At 32.0% G+C, this 21,481-nt stretch overlaps 1 protein-coding gene across 2 annotated transcripts in view; it reads left to right on the top strand.

Moving 5' to 3' along the window:
- The window catches only part of Dgo (diego), a 73,977-nt gene that overhangs the window by 28,345 nt on the left and 24,151 nt on the right, over nucleotides 1-21,481 (top strand). For both annotated transcript variants that reach the window (XM_026645200.2, XM_026645199.2), the window contains exon 2: nucleotides 20,834-20,947. In XM_026645200.2, the coding sequence (XP_026500985.2) occupies nucleotides 20,849-20,947 (99 nt within the window). In that variant the 5' untranslated portion in view covers nucleotides 20,834-20,848. The remainder of the gene's footprint in view (nucleotides 1-20,833; nucleotides 20,948-21,481) is intronic.

The following is a 21,481-nucleotide window of genomic DNA, read 5'->3' as shown; positions in this document are numbered from 1 at the left end:
TATAAATCCTTAGAAAAACTGGAAGTTTAAAACTGGAACTAATAGCTCTGTTATGTTGTGCACAACTAACAGTTCTAGATTAATCTTTGTTTATAATACAATAGTATTTCTCTTGACTTTATAAGCACTTCAAATTTACTTCGAAGATACCAAAGACATCCTCACAGACATTCTATTTTTCTTTCGAATGTATACTACAGATTTGATTTTAAACAACAACTTAAAGTCAAAATTGTTTCCTCCTGCAATTGGAAATAATTTTGAGTTATAATCATAAAATACAACTCCCTCCTTGGTTAATTCGTAAGGTGATAAAACCTGAACTACTGTGCTCAAATCGCAGACCACCCAAAAAAAACGTAGTACGATGGTTAATTTAAGGTATTTCTGAAATTAAATTCTCAGTTGCTGTCCGAAATTGGTAAAAATGACAGGTTCATAAAGCCATGTCAATACAGCCAAATCTATACTAATATTAAAAAGTGTGAAAATATCTGTTACCTCTCCAAGCGCAGTACCGATTTAAATAAAATTTGGTATGGAGACAGTTTGAGTCCCGGAGAACATTTTTTTAAACATCACCTCTTGAGGGAGTAAAATGGGGAGTGAGCGTTTGTGTGCTACTGTACACTCAATAAACAAAATACAACAATACTAAGTATTTATGTTTGGCGGTAAAAGAAATAATGAGTGCATGGTACCTACCTGGATATGCCTGCAGAAAGCCCTACCACCAAATAAGTATAGAGTTACGTGTGCTTTTCGAGTGCACAGGTTAATAATTATTTTTAGGACACAATATTAGCTCTTACAACAGGATCCTAGAAAACATTCAGAAATTTTCAATTGTTAAATTAAAAAAAAATTTGTTCATTGTAAATTTTGACAATTAAATTTAATCAAGTCTCATTTGACTTTTTTGATATATCAAATAGACGAAGGCTTTTCATCCTTCCGAACGCTAATTAATCCCTGTTACGATTCTATATAATTGATACAATGTGAAAAACATGCATTTAATTTTATTTTTAAAAGCAAAATTTTTCACGTACCATTATTTATTCCGAAACAAGTTTATATCGAGCTGCAGCCGTTTCATTTGTCTCTTTCACTTTCTTCGAGCACAAAAGAGAACAAAATACGAGTATCATTGAAGCACGCATGTCCAAATACGGCGAGGAAAGTTAAAGATCTCTTTACCGGGTGCGCGGGCGCACGCTGACTTTAAGGCTAAGGTTAATTGATATACAAACAGCAACGGTTTACTAATACTTTACGGGTTTCTAGAAGGATTATTTTTTGTAAACATTTTTTAAAACGATCATGAACGGTTTTGTTGTGGGTGCATGTTAACATAGTTAAATTTATTTATGTAAGCACCTTGAAATTCCAATGAAGTTATGATCAAATGAAACGTATTTAAAAAAACATTCGACTACAACATATACAAAATCATTGCTGGTACTTTTTGTAAGCCAGTGAACGTCTACTCAAGTAGACGCTCACGAGTATTTGTGAATTTTCATTTTATAATATTAAATTAAATCTCCCTCTAAACTATAGATCACTTTTCACGATGTAGACGATGACGGGTTTTTTTTAAATGGTTCAGGTGGGGCGGGTTTAATTTAATCCATACGTCGGAATAGTTTCGTTTCATATAAAGCTACCTTTGGTCTAGATCATTAGATATCTATTCACCCAAAATCTAATCTAATCTTCTGCTGAGTATGCTCTGTGTTGCTAGTGTAGACATCGAATACACTTACACAGGAAAAAAGACAACATCTTACGTCTCATGGTCGGTAGCATGGAGTCTGTAAAGAGTAGTGTGCAGTTATTACAGAGCTAGCGTCAATGTGAAGGTGGCCTCGTGACCTATTAGCTCGTCTGCCTATCTTAAACAAACTTAAAAAATCAGACGCACTGAAATCGTTAAACACCTATTATATAAATCCTACAATACAATTTTTATCTTCAACAATTTAAAATGTATAGTGTATTGTTACCTTTAGGGCTAATAATGATTCTATCTAATATTATTAACTTGAAAGTGAGTTTGTTTATTTGTTACGCTTTCACGTCTTAAACACTCAACCGACCATCACGAAATTTGACATACACGTCATCGGGGATACAGAAAATGATATTGAAGACGGACGGACGGCAACTAGGTATTTATAAATCAAGATTTTTAAATTAACTAAGACTTAACATACGTTTGATTCTCTGGACATAAAATCTAATCTCATAATACGTCACTCGATATGATACTTTGACATCACAATAACTTATCATTCAAGAAGTTCGGTTTAACATATATTATACTAGCAGATCAGCCACGCGTTTCTGTGGCTCCGTTATGCGTTGAATTATATTGTACTGTACATATATATGAAAACCTGGCTGCGCTCGGGTAAAATAAATAAAACTGAACAACTACGTTTTAATCCTTTACATTTCATATAACATAAAACTTTTCCATAAACGTTGATCTATAATTTATTGTGGATAAGTCTCCATCGAGTCTACAGTACCCCTGCACGATATTATTATTTGGAACACACTTTCTGAACGCAACCGTTAACGTCAAACATGGCCGCCTGTTGAACTGTCATTTCAATTTTATGCATTTATATCGAAATTGCCATTAAACTAAGAATTGAATTAATATAGAAATATAACGATTATACGAATTTTACAGATATATTGTTGATTATTTTTTTTACGATCCATAATTGTGGATTCGGTCGGGTGTATCGTAGACCTGCACACAATTATCAATATTTACAAATATAGATGATATTTAGCCAAAAACTTTCTCTGAAACACGCTGGACATAATGATAAAAATTTTATTCAGCGGTTATTGCGTAATATTTTTATTGATATAGATCACACCACTCACTGGTTTAATTAAACTTCCATACTCTTGAACAATTCATTTTATTGACAAGAACTTATAGTACTATGAAATCATTTACACAAAACGTCAGAGCGATTTAAAAGATTAGTAATTACATCTAAACAAAATAAAAATAAAACTCACTAACATAAATTAAACTACATATTTTAGACAATAGAACATATCATTCAAGTTGTATATTTTATATGACAAGTAGTTAAAGAAAAACGTTCGACTCAAGAGTTAATAAACTCAAGACGTACCAGTATGATAGTTAAACTTTAACATCTGTCACATTTTTCATTTAAACATTTTAATTAATTAGTATTACTTTACTCAAACCATATGGTAAATAAAGTACGTGAATTCGTACATAATAAATGAAAATATATAGTACCAAGTATATTTACAAATAATATACAAAAATAATCGGTAACTTTAAAACGACTTATTTATGGTACGCGGTTTAATGGATTCAAGCCCAGGTAACCATCAACGAATTTTCAAGTGCTTAATTCAAAGAATGAGGTCTTTGACTATGTCTGGGACTGGCTATAAATAATAATTATTTAAAACGATACGAAAAAATATCAAGCATATCCGTAAAAAAATGTTGCCATTTTAATATCAATAAAAAGTTTTTGGCATTTACAATATCAAACGTGTTTTTCTCAATTAGATATAAGATAAGATTTGAATTATTCAATATTTTTTTTCTATTTATTTATACTAATTTATACCTTGAATTATTCGTGTCATTTGCTAATTATATTGCTTTATTAAAACAAAAAATCTGTCTTTGGAAATGCCATAACCATCTCATTTTAGACTCATTAAATTAAATTTATGAACGGGTCGAAAATATGATAGTCTGATACTGGCATAAAGTTACATTAATATATTGTACAGGCATTCCAAAAAATTTAAAAAAAAATGTAATTAAGAAAGAAATAGAAACTAGTAGAGATAGAATTCTGTACTAACATTCCGTTATCTCTTGCTAGAAATTCCTTCCAGACAATCTTTGGTTTAGGATAATATATTGCGTTCTTGATTATTATATATCTATTCAATATGTAACACTAAACGAATTATACTCAATTTAAATATTTTACTTCCAATTTTTCGATAACAGTTACGTCATCATTTAAACGCCATTATTTCGCGAATCCATAGTGAATACCACACAGTATTTAAATATAGAAATTATATAGAGTCAATTCAATGACAAATATTATTTATTTATCTTTATTCCTGTTTTGGTTGGAAGAGGGGGACACCGCTAGTCCTGCGTTCAGCATTAGTTGCGATTGGTTGGAGGATTTTAATGTGAAATTCCGTTTTCAACTGGTTTAAATGTAAACAATTTACCATTTACAAAATTAAAAAAGCTTATTGAGACTTAATTAATAAATAAATCTTATTATTCATTAAAAGAGTACTTTTTAGAAAAATAGGCCTGGATGTAGATCCATCACAGGACACTAATTATTGTAAAAAACAGCATTGTAAATCTGTTTATTTGAAAAGAGCAACTATGCGAGTTTCTAGCCGTTTGGCGAGAGGCTGCTTTCCGAAACGGTGGTAGTATTTTAATATCGACGATTCAAAAAGTTTTCATTGTGAAGTTTACTTGAATACAATTGATTTGATTTGATTTGATAAAATTTAATTGTAAAACTTGGCCTACATATTCTTAAAATAAAGTATGTACCACCACGCGGCTCTAATGTGGTTTGGTGGACACACATGTGGTAGTATTTCATTGAAATTAAACACTTGCAGATTTCCTTAACATCCTTCACCGCCGAGCACTAGATGAATTTTAAACCCGAATTAAGCCCTTGAAATATTCCGTAGTGATAGCCTGGATTTGATCCCACTATCATGGGTGTTATATAGCGTTCTAGTCAAGTTGGAAATAAATATTTTCAAAAATATACACTATGAATGTACTAATTAAAATAACCATCAGGATTCGACTTTGAACTATAATTCGTTTTAATTATGAACACCATATAGTTTCCATCAACAGTTGTAATAGTTTCCTATAGGCATCACTGACTTATAAGGAAAGATGCCACGCCTATAGTATAAATTGTTTCTTTCATACTAGGAACCTAGATCTTGCTATGACTAGAATAACTTAGAACTTAATCGATTCTTAGATCTGTTGACGTGCACTGAGGTTCCCTTATACACGTCAGCTTGACATTTAACGTATTGGTATAATTAAAAGCTCACGATGAGTGGAGTTTCCGTTTATTGACTATCGACCGTAAACTATTTTAATTCATCTAAAGCCTTATTTACTTGGTAGAGCTCTGTGCAAGTCTGTGTACCACTCAATTTTTAGTTATTCTAATGTTGCACAGTACTTCTTAGTATTGTTGAGTTATGGTTTGAGATGTGTGTGTGGCAATATAAGGAATGATTAATCTTTATCAAAGAGCCAATGTCTATGGGTGGTTGTTGCCGCCATCGGTTCAGCCAGTCTGTCTATTTTGAATTATTAAAAAAATTAAGTTGTCCAAAAATTTTAATCGATTAATCATTACCGCCTTTAATTTTGTATTGTTATAATTACTACTCGAACGAATGAGCAATTTGCTTCCCCGTCCAGCCGTTTAATTCAACACTCTGTAGTTCCGGGTACAGACCAAAAGTTAGGCACGTGAAAAGATTGAGTTTTTCCAGCGTAAAATTTGAAGTGCTTTCCGACGAATGAAAATTGCAACACTGGCAACAGACTACTAATTACTGACTTTAATAACTAGATTACTTTACTAACCAGTTCCTTGACTGTTATTTTCGATACAATTTGTATTCCGAGTTAGCTTCTAAATATAATTAAATCATAATTAAAGTTCCTTATTTAATGGCCTTCTTTAATAAAAAAATGTTAGTTTTAGTAAGAAAGTCAATATAGATTATTTCGATATCATATATGTATTTTGTAGCTAAGAGTTTCCGTCATCGATAATTCATTAAAAACACATAATAAAAACACCATAAATGTCATAATCCATTTATTTTTTTTATCCGTCCGCTGCACGTCTCTATCTTGAAATGTTTTTTTTCTATCGTGATGTGGTTCGACGGGAATTTTCTCTTCATACAATGTTGTCATATAATTCTTGACTGGACACGACTTGTATCATTATTTGAGGCATAAATATGTCACATTATAATATCATTCCTTTTGTGCTTGTCTTTTTTTATGGCGTAGGTTGGCGGACGAGCAAATGGGCCACCTGATGTTAAGTGGCCACTGCCTATAGGCAATGGATCTGTAAGAAATATTAACCATTCCTTACATCGCCAATGCGACACCAACCTTAGGAACTAAGATATTATGTCCCTTGTGCCTGTAGTTACACTGGCTCACTCACCCTTCAAACTGGAACACAACCATACTGAGTACTGCTGTTTGGCGGTATAATATCTGATAAGTGGGTGGTACCGACCCAGGCGGGCTTGCACAAAGCCCTACCACCAAGCAAATTGTTCGAATTCTTAGTTACATTTTATATATAAATATGTGGTTTATATAATTCTGTATAAAGATATCATAATAATAGACATATATTATAACATACGATAATTTATTAAGTAAAGTAACTTTTGATTGTTTCGAAATCCAAACAAAATATAATTTATTGAAATAAGCAATTCCAAGCACTTTTAAATCGTCATTTTAAACGATTAAATGAGCTTCAGTTTTTTGGTAGATTAAACGCAAAAGAATCAACTAGACAACAGTAGTTACTCTACACTGCTAATTAAATAACATTTTCATTAAATAAATATTTAAATAAAATAAAGTTTTTTTATTTATAAACTAAATAAAAAACCTTAATTTATCTTGTGTAGAAATCTTACATTCCATTAGCAGATATTCCTTACATATAATATATAATTGAATATAATTCGTCGTTAAGGCATTATATAAATAATGTTAACTAGATAAACAGCGCCTTAACGTGTCGTAAGGCGTATTAAATAACTCATGGGACATATTACCATCAGATAAGATGATGTACTCATTAACACCGGCCGTATGAGACGCAATTTCCTTAAGGCCTTAATAATTCCTACTCATGGTCTTCGTACAGAGTATATTTACAGTATACCTTTATTTACTTATCTTAATAGTATGTTTAAAATTAAATTAAATGTATAATCTACTTTGCTGTATACGTATGCATATAAAATGTATTCTTTATATTAATATATTATGGTGGATACACATGTAGCAGAATTTCTTTGGAATTATACGCATGTAGTTTTTCTGGCAATTTTTTCCTTTACCGCACAGTACGAGATAAATTAATCTTATTAAAATCCAGTGGCGCTTGTCTGTATTTGAACCCAAAATTAACCATTAAGATGCAACTATTGAGTTATATCTGGTCTTTATTTTATAGTTGTGGGAGAAAAGATTTATCTAGATTATTCTGCGTGCAGCTAATCTGTGTTATAGTTAACGAGGTTACATAACATCTCGGACTCGGCCCCACATGGTGTTAATCTGTATTTTACCAAATTAAGACGTTATCTTCCTAACGACCAGTTTTACTGCTTATGTCAAAACAAGTAAGCCTCTTAAAAGTTCATCATAACTTTTTAAATGATACACTTTTTATTCTATTTAAAATTCCGGTTTGAATAGTACTCTGCTAGTGACTTGAACCGTTTCAAAATGGGAAGCATGCGTGTGAAAGAGAGAAAATATAAAATAAAAATAAAAACTTTAGTCAAGTATGCCTTAATAATCCTAAAAAAGTAACCAGATCGTTTCATTTTCAACGAATCAAAGTCAAAGAGACATATGTACTTACTTATTGATTATTAATGGAAAAATCTACCACCGCTTCGGAAAAAAACGCCGTAGATCTGAGAAGAACCGGCGGAAGAAACTTCGAAGAGAATCACAAAATCGGAACAACGAGTATACCACCGGGATAATTATATTTATTATAAACTAAATCGATGACACAGCTCATTTACAAATTATATCAGCTTAAATTCACCTATAACCTATCGTAGTATCATATAGTCTCAACAAACACACACACGTTTCAAAGATACATTCATTATTTTTTTTCATAGCAAATCTATGATTTCTCAACCGCTTTGCTTGTAGAAATTTAAATGTACTATATTACATCCAAAATATTTTTTGGACATTGTTTTTTGTATAATATATGTAAAAATATATGTCCTATTTAAAGTCATAGATTTTTTTTAAATGCCGTGTGATTTCATATTTCGTTCTTTTAAATCAACAAAAACGAATAAAAGACCAAATTCTAAACAGATAAATTAGTCAAATGAACAGTGTTATACAGACAAATTAATTATGCATAAATAAATCCGACCCAATACATTCTAATTATTTATTGAGTCTCAATTTCCATGTTCTGTGTAATTTTATGTTTAATTTACATAAATACGAATATTAATACATAAATTACGCGTAATAAATTAATAGCTGAATAACATAATTATCAAAAAGGCGGATTATGTCCGACTAGATTAACATTTTTATAAGTAAAAGACTTATTCAGAACAAAAATGTCTAAATATCTGTGAAATTTGACAGATCAATTAACTTTTAACGATATTTTCCTTCTGATGGGATGGTGATGAGGCCAGAGAAAAGCTTGTCAGTGGAGACTGGCCTGCTACTCGGGATGAGCCTACTTCCTCATGTTTGTAGTCAGATTTGAAGATAATCCGATAATACTTAAGGGAATGTTGGTATAGGTTTTATGTGGTTTTCGAGACAAGGATTACAATACGGCAAATTTAGAGGCCTATAAACCCAATACCCAATACATAATATGGTACCATGGACATGGACCTCACAATCCGTCTCCTAAATCAATCTACTAGTTGGCAACACACCAGTATTGATAAAATGATCGTTTTGCGACGATTGCTAAGTCTCAATTTAACTTGGTATAAACCGTCTCGTAGGTATCACCTATATTTTAACAGCAGTTGACTATACATACCTTAGTAGGTATGTATAGTCAACTGCTGTTAAAATATATCGCCACCAATTTGGGAACTATCCCAAATTGGTGGCGCCAATGTCTATGAGTGGTGGTTACCGTGTACCATCAAATGGCATATTAATCGGTCCACCGGGCATATTCTGGCATATTTAAAAAAATAATCTTAAATAATATCTTTTAAAATAAACTAGAAATTTAGAATATTTTTTTAACATTTGACCAATCTTCTTTTAAGTAACGCAGGCTAATCCTATGAGAGTGAGCATTACAATATTACTTGCCTAGTCATTATTTATATGAGCCCGACAATAATTTCCATTTATGTATTTACTGTTTGCCTTAATCTGTTTATATATTTTGTGAAGCTTAACTTTAATTTTAACAAACAAAATCAACAATCGCTGGATTGGAACACTAAAACCTACGCTTTGAATAAGTTAAGTCAGTAATAAAATCGCTAAAACTTTTCGACAGCGACAATAAATTTGAGCAAAAGCCTTTTGAAGTATGCATCTGTCGCATTATGTCTAAATTTATGGCCTGTCATATGTTCAATTCGTTATAAGATTTTATTTTCAAATATCCATGAATTAGCCATTCATCCAGACTTAACACGGAGTTAATAAAACTCGTGTTCCTCAAAGGATTTATTACAAAATGTTACGTTATAAATCAAAACAAACTTGATTACAATCGGACCTTAATTTTATCTATTTTTTCATCGTATTTTTTTCTTTTGAACGAGATGAAATTCAACCTAAAGCTAAATATTTAATTAAATGTAACCTTTTGTAGCAATTGTGCAAACTTTTTTGGGTAACACATATTTATCTGTTATTCTACTGCCAATAAATTGCTCAGTTCCAGTTTGAAGTTTAAGTGGACCAGTATCACTCGTTCGGTGGTGAGTTATTGTGCAAGCCCGTCTGGGCAGGTACCACTCATCATATATTCTCCCACCATTCAGCAATATTGAGTTGTGTTTCGGTTTGAAGATGGAGAGAGTCATTGTCACTACAAGCACAAGGATATAACATTTTAGGTCCTTAAGTTGGTTGTGGATTATCCTTGTAAGGATTGTCTAAAATTTTTGACAGTGCTGTGACTAATGGCAATGGGACTAATACTTATATATCACGTCTGCCATTTTCTATGAACACCAATTTTTTTTTAATTCATTAAACTGCCTATGACGTAACACTTAAAATTTCACATCTGTACTAATTGTATAAATGCGAAAGTAACTCTTTCTGTTACCGCTTAACGCCCAAAACCGCTGAACTGACGGTTTGTTGTCTGACGGTCAAAGATTTATCAATTTTGCACGGCTAAAGCCGCAGGTTCAACTAGTATAGAAATAAGTCTACAGGCAATGCAGGTTACCCAAAAAACTCTTATAAATATATATATACAATATAATACATATACACGGCTATTATATAATAATATATGTAATAAATATAGTAAATATGTATATAACATATAGGCAGTAAATCTTCTAATACCTAAACCTTATCGTATATTAATCATCACAAATAGTTTTATTGTACTACAAACTTAATGCTTACCTACTAATTCAAAATGGCCGTCACGCCCCCCACGTCTCACCCACATCTGTCAGATATTTATGACGTCACAGTATCGTAGTTTGCATTATTTATATGATTGTAACGCAAGAATGTGGTCACATAAATTATAATGTTATATAAACGGACGTTTTTAATAAAATTGGATTAAAGTCGGTTGAACGCAATAAAAAAATTAACGAGTTTATAAACGAATTGTAGAGTAAACATACTTACTGAATATTGTTATAACATCATTTTATATTAATTAAAAAACTGCCTTGTTAGTCTGGCAGATGTATAAGGCCCCAGATCTCGAGTTCCTAGATTCAAACGCCAGGTCGGACCGATAAAAATATATGTTATTGGAATATTTGATATTGGATTTTTCCATCGAAAAATTCTCAATAACAGTCCGGAGTCTGGAAGTTGGAAGTATGTAAAATCCCGTGCCTCGGAAAGCACGTAAAACCGTTCTTCCTGAGCCTGAACTCTTTCCGGCCGTGTCCGATTGGCCTTCATCGGATAGAGATGTTTGCACGCATAGTTTTACTTTGTAATATATCCTTCGTAGCTGCCTGATCTCCCTGAAGATTGGCCGACGTAGCCGAAATCAATAAGTACGGCATCATGTAGACTCAAATGGCAAAAATGCATGTAGTCTCAATTCCGACCGAGTTCAGACCAGCAATATTAGCAGTACCAATATTTTCTCATGCTTTCCGAGACGAAAATGTAACTATGCCTACTTGATGCGTGTTGAAACTCAGGACGGTATCAGCAGTTTTACAAGCTACTGGACCTGAGACAGTTATAAACAATCGTACCACCCATGCAGGCTGATTCGAATCGATTGTCATTAGTGGGATAATATTTACCGACACCACACGCTTTTACGTTTAAGGTAAAAGTCGTTACTTAGCACACAATTTGCAATAAAAGTCAAATATCAAGCGTTCATGGCCAATTTAGTTCTCATATTGTTTTTGCTATCATTTATTAAAGCTTCCGCGTGCCACGCCATGGAATTTAAATGAGTTTTTTCATCATTCACACACTCCGATTATATCGGTATGGGTTTTTTATTATGCAAACATCGTAATATATTGATCTCAATGTGTGATATTTGTTCAACGGCTTTTATAGATGGCTTTTTTATTCCATACAAGAATTCAAGCCTGTCTGTTTCACTACATAAAAATATTTTCTTAATTAAAAACAAAAAAAAACACTTTTTCTAATTCTTTATCCCTGGGGATGAAAAATAAGAAAAAAAGTTTATTTTACAATTCTTTCTATTCATTCTATTCCGAATGTTCTGAAAAGATTAGTGAATTGAAGACTTCGCGTGTTTCTTAGCCGGAGATTGTGTTCATATCTACACAAGCACCATTAATATTGCATGTTCTCTTGTGTTTATTGTAATGAGCACATGTTTATCAATCATTCCGCAGTAGAGTAATGTCGTAGAATTAGCTCTAGACCTTCTATAGAGCAAAGAAGACATTATTTATATTCTGTTCCAGGGCATAGGTAATGTCTATCCATTTTCATTAGAGTCCTTCTATCTGAGAGTACTTAAGTAACAAATATCCAAAATATATAATCTGTCGAAATTATTATACTATTTATTTTTTATTAGTAAGATTAGCGACCCGCCCCAGTTTTGCACAGCTGCAATTTATTAATATAGTAAATTATATATAAATCTAATTTATATATAGCACGCAGGAATAATGTAGATTTGTAGCAGTGAATTAAAAAAAAATAATGTGATACAAACAAACAGACTTTACCTCTATATAATATTAGTATTGATTATTATTTATGTTTAAATACATTCTGAACGTATGACATATGTAGTGAGAAATAATTTTCTGATATCAAATAACTTTTAGCTTTATTACTTAAAAGCTTTGTGGAGACTTCATGAAAGGTACATGACATAACATATTATATAATGGCGAAACATGTAACTTATATTTAGTTTATTCTGTTATTATATAATATAAAACAGAATAAACTAAATATTAATAATATTACAGGACTACTAAGTTTATTACGTAGAAATAATATAAAAATAACTAACATTGAAGTTGTTATGGTTTTCTTATCCTGGAGTGCACTTCACTGAGATCTACATCGTCAAATGTTGAATACAGACTTATTGGAACTTATTTTACGCTAAATCAAAATCAAAATATCTCTATTCAAGTAGACTTTTACAAGCACTTTTGAATCGTCATTTCACACAATTGTATAAAATGTTAAGCTACAACCAGTTCGGAATGTAGATTCTACGGAGCAAAACAAGCAAGAAACTCTGTAGTTGTCTGTCTTTTTAAACATTTGAAATACAAAGTTGTGTCAGTTAAATACAATATACGTATATTTCACCGTAATTATAAATACATACCGTTAGATTATAATCCATCTAGCGAGATTGTGAACTGACAAAATAAACTCGGTACTGAGAAGAACCGGCGACAGAAACTCAGTGGGATTTTTTATAAATGACTAATTTTACAATTTTTATTTTCATACAATAATAAAAAAAATATTTTTGTTATTTCAAACAGCCTGGAGGCGATCATCGTATCATCATCATCAAAATAATATAAAGAGCTGAACTTTGTTTATCATACAGTATATAATATTCATTTGAATATTACACAAGTCACATTTCTTTTAAATGTAATAATTATTTTAGCCAATCTCGCATACCATTGTCTGATATTTCACAATGTTATTCTACGGTGAGTATCCAGTTACTTCGTACGGACTAGCTACTGCTTTTACGAACTTATTTTCATATACTATTACTTGGTGGTAGCGCTTTGTGCCACCTCGTCAGCCATCACCACTCATAACATATTCTACCGCCAAACTGCAGTACTTAGTGTTGTTTTGTTCCGATTTGAACCAGCCACTGTTACAAGGCACCAAAGACATAAATCTAAGTTCTCAATGTTGGTGGCATGTTGGAGATGTAAGAAATGTCTAATATGTCTTACAGCGCTAATGTCTGTCTCTGGGCGGTGGTGACCACTTACCACGAGTTGGCTATTTTGCCTTCCCAACCGATATTGCTACCAATATTATAAGAAAAAGTCAGTGTGAAGGTACACACGGATATTTTAGGACACTACAGGAAAAATATCAGTATATTTAATTAAATACACTAAACTGAAAGTCAATATGAACATATAGGTATATAATAACGAAACTGGTTAAGATTCTTTGGATATTTTGGCCGACACATGCCGACAGGTGAAGTTGATTAAAAGCTTGTGAAACAGTAAATGTCAGAGCTATTTTAATCACGAGTTCTGCTTTCACAACTGCAGTCATTATCCTTGCAAAATTTATCAATGTTATATTTTGTGATTCGTAAAGAAGTAAGATGATTGTGGATTAAAACACAAGCAAGCACCGCTGATATTCAAATGCATATTAAAATGGACATTCGAAACGCTGAAAGTTTAATATATAAAATTTAATAAAATATTCATACTCTACTCTAAGCAACTTAAAAAATGTTTTCAGATATGCCTAACAAATTACCCTTTTATATGAACGCAAAATTTATTGACTGAATGCTATTCAGACCGCTGGTTAAGCGGCGCTGTTTAGTAAAATGGCTCGGCTATTATTTAAATGACTAATTAAACTAGTTTTCTGTAATATTTCTGCCAACCTGCCTTGGCACAGCGCGCCGCTGGAGCCAAAACGCTGCTGCGTGGTCCTTCTTTTTATAGAATTGTCCGAGTCAAGTGCTTAGTCCAGCCGAGGAATATTTATGAGCTGTAACTAATAGTCGAAAAAAGGCGACTTAATTCAATTAAATAAATAAAAGCGGAGCCGCTGATAAACTCTAGACATTATTTAAAACAGAATTTTATATTTTATCGCCGATACAAGCATCAGCCTAGACGCAAATTACACGTATAATCTAGTTAAACCTGTCCCGTGTGACTTGTTTTCTTCGTGGAATCTTTAAAAGGTGAAAAATTCATAGCCAATAGAGTCATTAAATATACTATAATGAGATAAATTTAAAAGCACTATTATCATCTCTATGTAAATACGTATTAATGTTGCTGATAAAATGAATTGGGACAAATTGCATTTGAAACTTATAACCGTTTATTTTCGACACTAAAAATTCGTAAAAATTTTAAAATTGTTCATAAATTTATACTAATATTATAAATAAATTAAATTTGTTTGTTTTTACGTAGGTAATGACCGGAACTAATAATCTTATTCCAAACTTTTTCTGGTACTAAGCTATATTATTGCTGAGTGCTATAAGGTATAAATTATTTATATATATATATTTATATATTTGTATCATGTAATTTTCTTTTTTAATAAATTGCCCCCGTGCGAAGCCTGGTCGGGCCGCTCGTGTATTATATTCTTAATATGTTTTTGTTATCTGTGCTTAAACCTTTTTAACAAGGTCATCGCTGTGGACAAGTTCTATAAATAAGCATAACTTTATCATTTTATTTACGCGTAGCGTTGATGATGGTGGGTTTGATACACTGTAAATGATATAGCCTATTCCAATGGAAGTAGGAAAAGAGATAAACAAACCTTAGATTTACGTATTTTATTCCATTTGCTAGTAACTCAGCTATATTGTGTACTAATAAGAGTTTATGATTAATATATCTCTATTTATAAAACAACACTATTGCACTTAACTACTTATTTCCACTTTAATTTTACTTCCAAAATTTCCGGTAACAGTTTCGTCGACGTTCAAAACGCTATTTTTTCGCAAATGCATAGTGAATATCATAGATGAATCAAGCTCACGACCAATGTTATTGCGTCAATTTGCTGTCAAATGTTGTTTATTTGGCTTTTCTACTGTTATGGTTGGAATATAGTATATAGTGAGAACTATAGCTTACAAAATGTTGTAATATAGAGTCCATTATAAATCCTGAAATTTGGATTATGATGCTGTTTAGTTTTGACACAGGCAAATGGGACACCTAATAGTTATTGGTTACCATTGTCCATAGACCTCGACGCCAATAACCATTTTTTACAAAACCAATTCGCAACCGACCTTGGGAAGTAAGATGCCTTTTGCCTGCAGTTACACTGGTTTACTCACCCTTGAAGCTGAAACAACAATACTAAATAAACTGCTTCGTGGTAGGATATATGATGAATGGGTGGTACATAGATAAACGAGACTGGAAATAGCTACCACCAAGTAAAATAGAAACACACGATCACATAAAAAAATAACTGAAATCAATATAATGGAAAGGGAAACGCTTGGATACCTTATACTCAATAATTCTAAAGCTAAACAGTTTACATAGTTCACGGCGCATTTACCACTTTCCATCAAAGTGGCTTACATGCGCGTCTGTTTTATTCCAATAAATATAAAATCTGTAATTATAAAGAGCCGATATAGCTCAGTGGCTAATTCGTGTCCGAGGACCGGTTTGGCGGTGACGGAAAACACGGTGAGGAAACTATCACATATCTAACGAAACTACCCCGCATTGGTTTATTCACGCCGCGTTGGAATAAATTGCAAACAATCTCTTCAAAAAAAGATAAATTTCTGCCAAGCAATAGAACAATCACAGACTGTAACTTTTTTTTATTTTTATCAAACCGAAGTCAAGGTTTAAAGCCCAGTTAATACTATGTTCAATAAACTTCAATATATGACAATAAAACAAAACAAAACGTGAATAAGTTAATTACAATAAAATATGTTACGTATAAAAAAATTAAACTTGTTAATAATTGAAATTTAATTGGTTAACTACTTAAATACAATGTAACTTGTATCAAATACATTCGTCATCATTTTTTTGTCAAATAAACATAATATTTTGTTTGATACGGTTAATTAATTTTTTGTAAATTGTGCAAATCGTGTTAGTTAAATAATTTTAGCAATCACTGTATACATATATTACTGTTGTATGATTAAGAGTAAGATTGTAGTTTTATTAACGCACTATAAACATAAAATAATTAAAATAAAAACAAATTGAATGTTTTATTTGATTTGATTTTTTTCTAACTTTTTTATAAATTAGATTAACTATTTTTTTTTTTAATTGTTCAGTAAGGGCAACATGAAAACAAAATAATGCCGAAGCTTATTATAACACAAGTTTGTTTAAAATTACGTGACGAATAACAGTTTGTAATACATTAAAAAAAAAAATATTTCAAGAATTGTCTGTTAAATTGTCTAACCTTATGGATTTTTAATATAATAAATTTAAATACAGGATAAAGTTGGTTAAAACATTTTATGCAGAGTTGAGCATGACTTTTTTTGTGTTGAATCAAGGCAGGTATATAAATAATACAAACTGTCTTTTGAAATACGCATAAAAATATTTTTTTACAGTTCTTTTGATAACATTTTTAATAGTGATTCTTCTGAGGTATTATCCTGTGACTGACGTGACCTAATGGTCTTCCTCTACTTTATACCACGGAAGGGCTAGGGTCCACTCGAGCGTATATAATACCTTATTGTTGAGAAGCTAAGTCTTCCTGTTGCTACGGGTGTGCATTTGCGACATAAGCGAAAGCGGTTTACACATTTGCATAGACAATGTTTAGTATATTTAGTTTTAATGTGAAATATATTTTAGCGCACGTTGGGGGTAAGACTGACTCGTATCGTAAGCCGTGACGGCAAGCGGCATGACGCTCTCTTTTAAATAATCATCTGTCATATATCATTGTCACGAATTTCCTTTTTTTTTTGTCATTTTGTTTCCGCAAAGTTAAACAATGCTTAATTTCATGATTAGACAATAATTAACCTTAATAAGTGCTGTTTATACCGAATAATTGATGATTCGTAATTTAATAACACTAATTTCAAGTCGAGATAATAAAGATTCAATTACATTTTAAATAGTTATATAACCCCGATAAATCATCGGATTAATATCGTATCAATATCGAATCTCATACAGCCCCGTGTTAATTTTACCATGTGACCCCCCACTGTTGTTTTAACGAAGAAAAAGTATTAAGAGACGTCATGGGGCTTAAATGTTGCTTATTACAAACAGGTCCCGCAACTATATAAAATATTTACAAAAACAACTCGATCACTGAATAATTAAGTATTCTATATTTATTTAATATGGAAGCAATATACTTACATTTTGATAGTACATTATAAATTATATTATATAGGTATATTATGTTTTTACATTAGAACCTTACCATCGAGTCTAAAAAGTAAATACTCAGATCCAACACCGGTGACGGACACTCACCTTTTTTTTTATTTATGGTTGTTTACCATTTAAGTTTTATAATAATCCTCAAGACTCATACTCACTCACTGTACCCAATATATCATAAATAAATACATCAATCAAATTTAAATTGCAAAGAAATAAAAAATATAAAACGGTAAATATGTATTCCACCAAACCACATGACAGAAGTTAGGTGGGATATGATACTTCCTTAAGAGGAGAGGAATACCACCAATAAGATATTTATGAACAATGACTTGAACTCATTTGACTTAGCTCACTTAAATACCAATAAATCGACGTCACTGATCGTTTATAAAACATTTGACAGTTAATATAATCGCTAACGCTTATATGTAACCGCAACCTAATTACATCGAAAGATAATCGATAAATGGGTAACATGATCGAAACAATAGCAGTATAGATCGAGATGCGCGCGCGATTACATTCGTAACGTTTTGCATATCACAACATATAATTTCAAATACGAGGTGAGTTCGAATAATTGAGCCCTGTGACACTGTGGTTATAGAATACACGAATTTAAAATATTTATTATTAGAGTGATTTTAGAGTGTTCAGTAGTTCTTGTCTACTTGGCCTCGAACAATAAATCAATCTTTATAATCTGTGGTAGGTGTGCAACTACAATAAACAAATAAAAATATTCCGTGCCTTTCAAGATTTGCATCAAATCATATTAATGTAACAGTCTCCTTTTAAGAATCTTAGTGGTACTGTGGCTAGGGTTTGTACAAGTCCGCCTGGGTAACTACCACCCACTCATAACATATTCTACCGCCAAACAGCAATACTTAGTATCGTTGAATTCCGGTTTGAATGGTGATTGAGCCAGTGTAGCTACAGGCACAAGGGACATAACATCTTAGTTCCTACTTTATAAAACAAAAAAGAAGTTTTGCAGCGTAGTCCAGCACTCTGGTACATAATGCTGCATAACTACACTGATGCTTCTATTTTAATATAATTTTAAGTAATGTTGGCCAAGGGCCCCCTAAACTTATCAGTGTGAACCAACCATTAAAGTGATGTACAAAACTATTTTTCATACAAACTTTTACTTAAATTTATACCGTTTAACAGGCTCTAAATAACGAAGCGTCTATAAATTAATTAAAACTATATATCATACATTATGTAATTTAATTGTTAACAACTTATCCAGCCGTATATAGTAGTCACGGTAACCGCAGTCGTTATGAGAAAAAATCAAAACAAATCGTTCCCAACGATTTATTAACGCATGCGCAGAGCATTCTTTAACGCCATCACCGTATTCAACGGACAAGATAAATTACATCGGCGCATTAATCAAAACATTATTTATTAGTTCATAAATCTTTTAAACTTAATGCGATATTGCATATCGACATTTTAACGCGCTTTTATAACCGCGTATGTGAGTATGTGTTAAGAGATTTTTAACGGTAAAGTACTTACGAGTATAGTTTATTCAATTATAAGTTACTAACTAACTCCCCGGCTTCCCACGGGTGTAATTTGTTTATAATAAAGAAAAGGGTTTGATATTAATATAATTCGTTCGTTTTAGCACTCAGAAATATAATATGTAGCTTTATTTCTGTGAAATTAAAAAAAAATAAAAAATGGTTTATTAGTATCGGAATTTACCCACTAACAAATGTACAACATACAACCAAACAAATTTAGCTCTTTATAATATCGATGTAGATAAAAAAACTTAGGGGCTCAGGTGTTACGAGCCCTATGTTTCTTTCTGTTTACCTTGACAACGTGTACGATTTCATTCATTTTCATTCATTTCGTTCAGATTCATTTAATTCATGATAGCATCCTTAAAGTTATTTACAGTATCTTAATTATATATTCCATTTTGTAGACTGTGTGGCCTTTAGTTGTAATATTTTTTAACCTCAATTAGAGGTCTCGAAATAATTTTGTTATATTTGTTAAATAATTAGCAAATATCTTTACCGCGTAGACCGTTTTAAATTTATTTTTGGCAGGAGTTACGTGCGTACTTCGCTCGATTTTATTCGAACCTTTATCATTTATCGGTCCCGGCAAAATAGCTTACGCAACAGTTGAAGGTAAAACAGCTTATAAAACCACAAAAAAAATAATGAGTTATTAATTCGATTTTAATTCAATGTAATTAAGCTACTTAAAACGATTCTCGCCAAAATTCACCAAACCACATTATACCAGTTTGGTGGAAAAAGTTCCAACACTTCTCTAGGGGAGGAAAATCTTTATCCAAAAGTGTGATATACGGCCTGTAATTTTTTACAGTTTTTTTTACAGTACTACTCAAAACTTACTATAGCCAAAGTTTAAAGAAAAAAAATCAATTACAGGTGGTCTTAACATGATACGCATGCGCAAGTCGGTCATATGAGGAATACAGGCGCTTCCAAATACTTTATGCGTTATGAATTTAAATGAAATAGCAGGCGGTCGGATGTAGGAATGTAAACAACGCGTGCATTCGTTAACGTTAAACTAAATTGTAACAAATGTATGTTATGTAGACATCTCACGAGTGAGTACCAGTAAATTTTATATATTACTAGCTGGTACTGCTTCGCTGGGTATTAAATTCGCTGGAATTCAATAAATTAGCTTATACATCTAAAGACGATTCCGAATCTATTGGTCATGGGACTATGACCAATAGATTACCGATACGTGCAGTAGTTCACGTGATTGACACACAAAGAAAAAATATATCAACATTTATATTAATAGTTTATTATACTTCTGACTTCAATTGATAGACTAAGGGCTGCTACTAAACCGACTTAATGTAGTTTATCGTTTAGAATTAGCGATCATACCGATAGTTGATAGCCAGTTCTGGGTTTAGAGGAAAATAATCAGGGTCTCCACAATACTAGATTTCATTTTCTTTACTAGATATTAATAATGAAACACTTATTATTTAAAGCTGATATTTGAATATTCATTTACTAATAAGATTTGTAACAATTTTTTTTTACTGATAATAATTATAACAAGTAATTTAAACATCATTAATATGTATTAATTGTTTCAGTGATGGCGTGACCGCATGGGAGGGGGCGCGCTGCTCGAGGCGGCTGCGCGCGGAGACGCGGGCCGCGTGGCTAGTCTGATCCGCTCCGGCGCAGACGTCGATGCGACTGACGAGGTAAGTCTATAAATCCTATTATATTAAAAGACAATATACACAATACTCATACCTACCGTGTCCCGTTCAGTAAATTTTCCATTTAATGTTATAGGAACCATCTGACCTTTTAAATGTTCCTATGTTTTATTCTTCGGTCGCATCGAGCAATTAATTCCGAGTAAACGAAATAAGATCAAATACATCGAACTTCTAAGTTCTTGATTCTCATTCCGTATCGTCAGTAATCCGTTGGGATATAGATTTCGTAAAAGGCCAAAGTAATTTCCAAATTTCTATTTTCTTAAATTACGAAAATCCAAACAAACTTTTCAACCATCCCGCATTGGAGCAGCGTGGTGGAATATGCTCCAAATCTTCTCCTCAAAGGGAGGGAGGCCTTAGCACAGCAGTGGGAAATTTACAGACTGTTGCTGTTGTATACAAACTTTTATCTCCAAATTTAAAGCACAATAGTGCGTTGTCTTATGCTAATAGTTTTAAGACTTTTATTTAAATGATATGAACACGTTCACGTAACACGTTCTCCAGTAA

The sequence above is a fragment of the Vanessa tameamea genome, chromosome 17 (genome assembly GCF_037043105.1).
Source record: "Vanessa tameamea isolate UH-Manoa-2023 chromosome 17, ilVanTame1 primary haplotype, whole genome shotgun sequence".
NCBI lineage: Eukaryota > Metazoa > Arthropoda > Insecta > Lepidoptera > Nymphalidae > Vanessa > Vanessa tameamea.
Note: the sequence above shows the minus strand (reverse complement) of the source record. Positions and strands in the feature narration are given on the sequence as shown.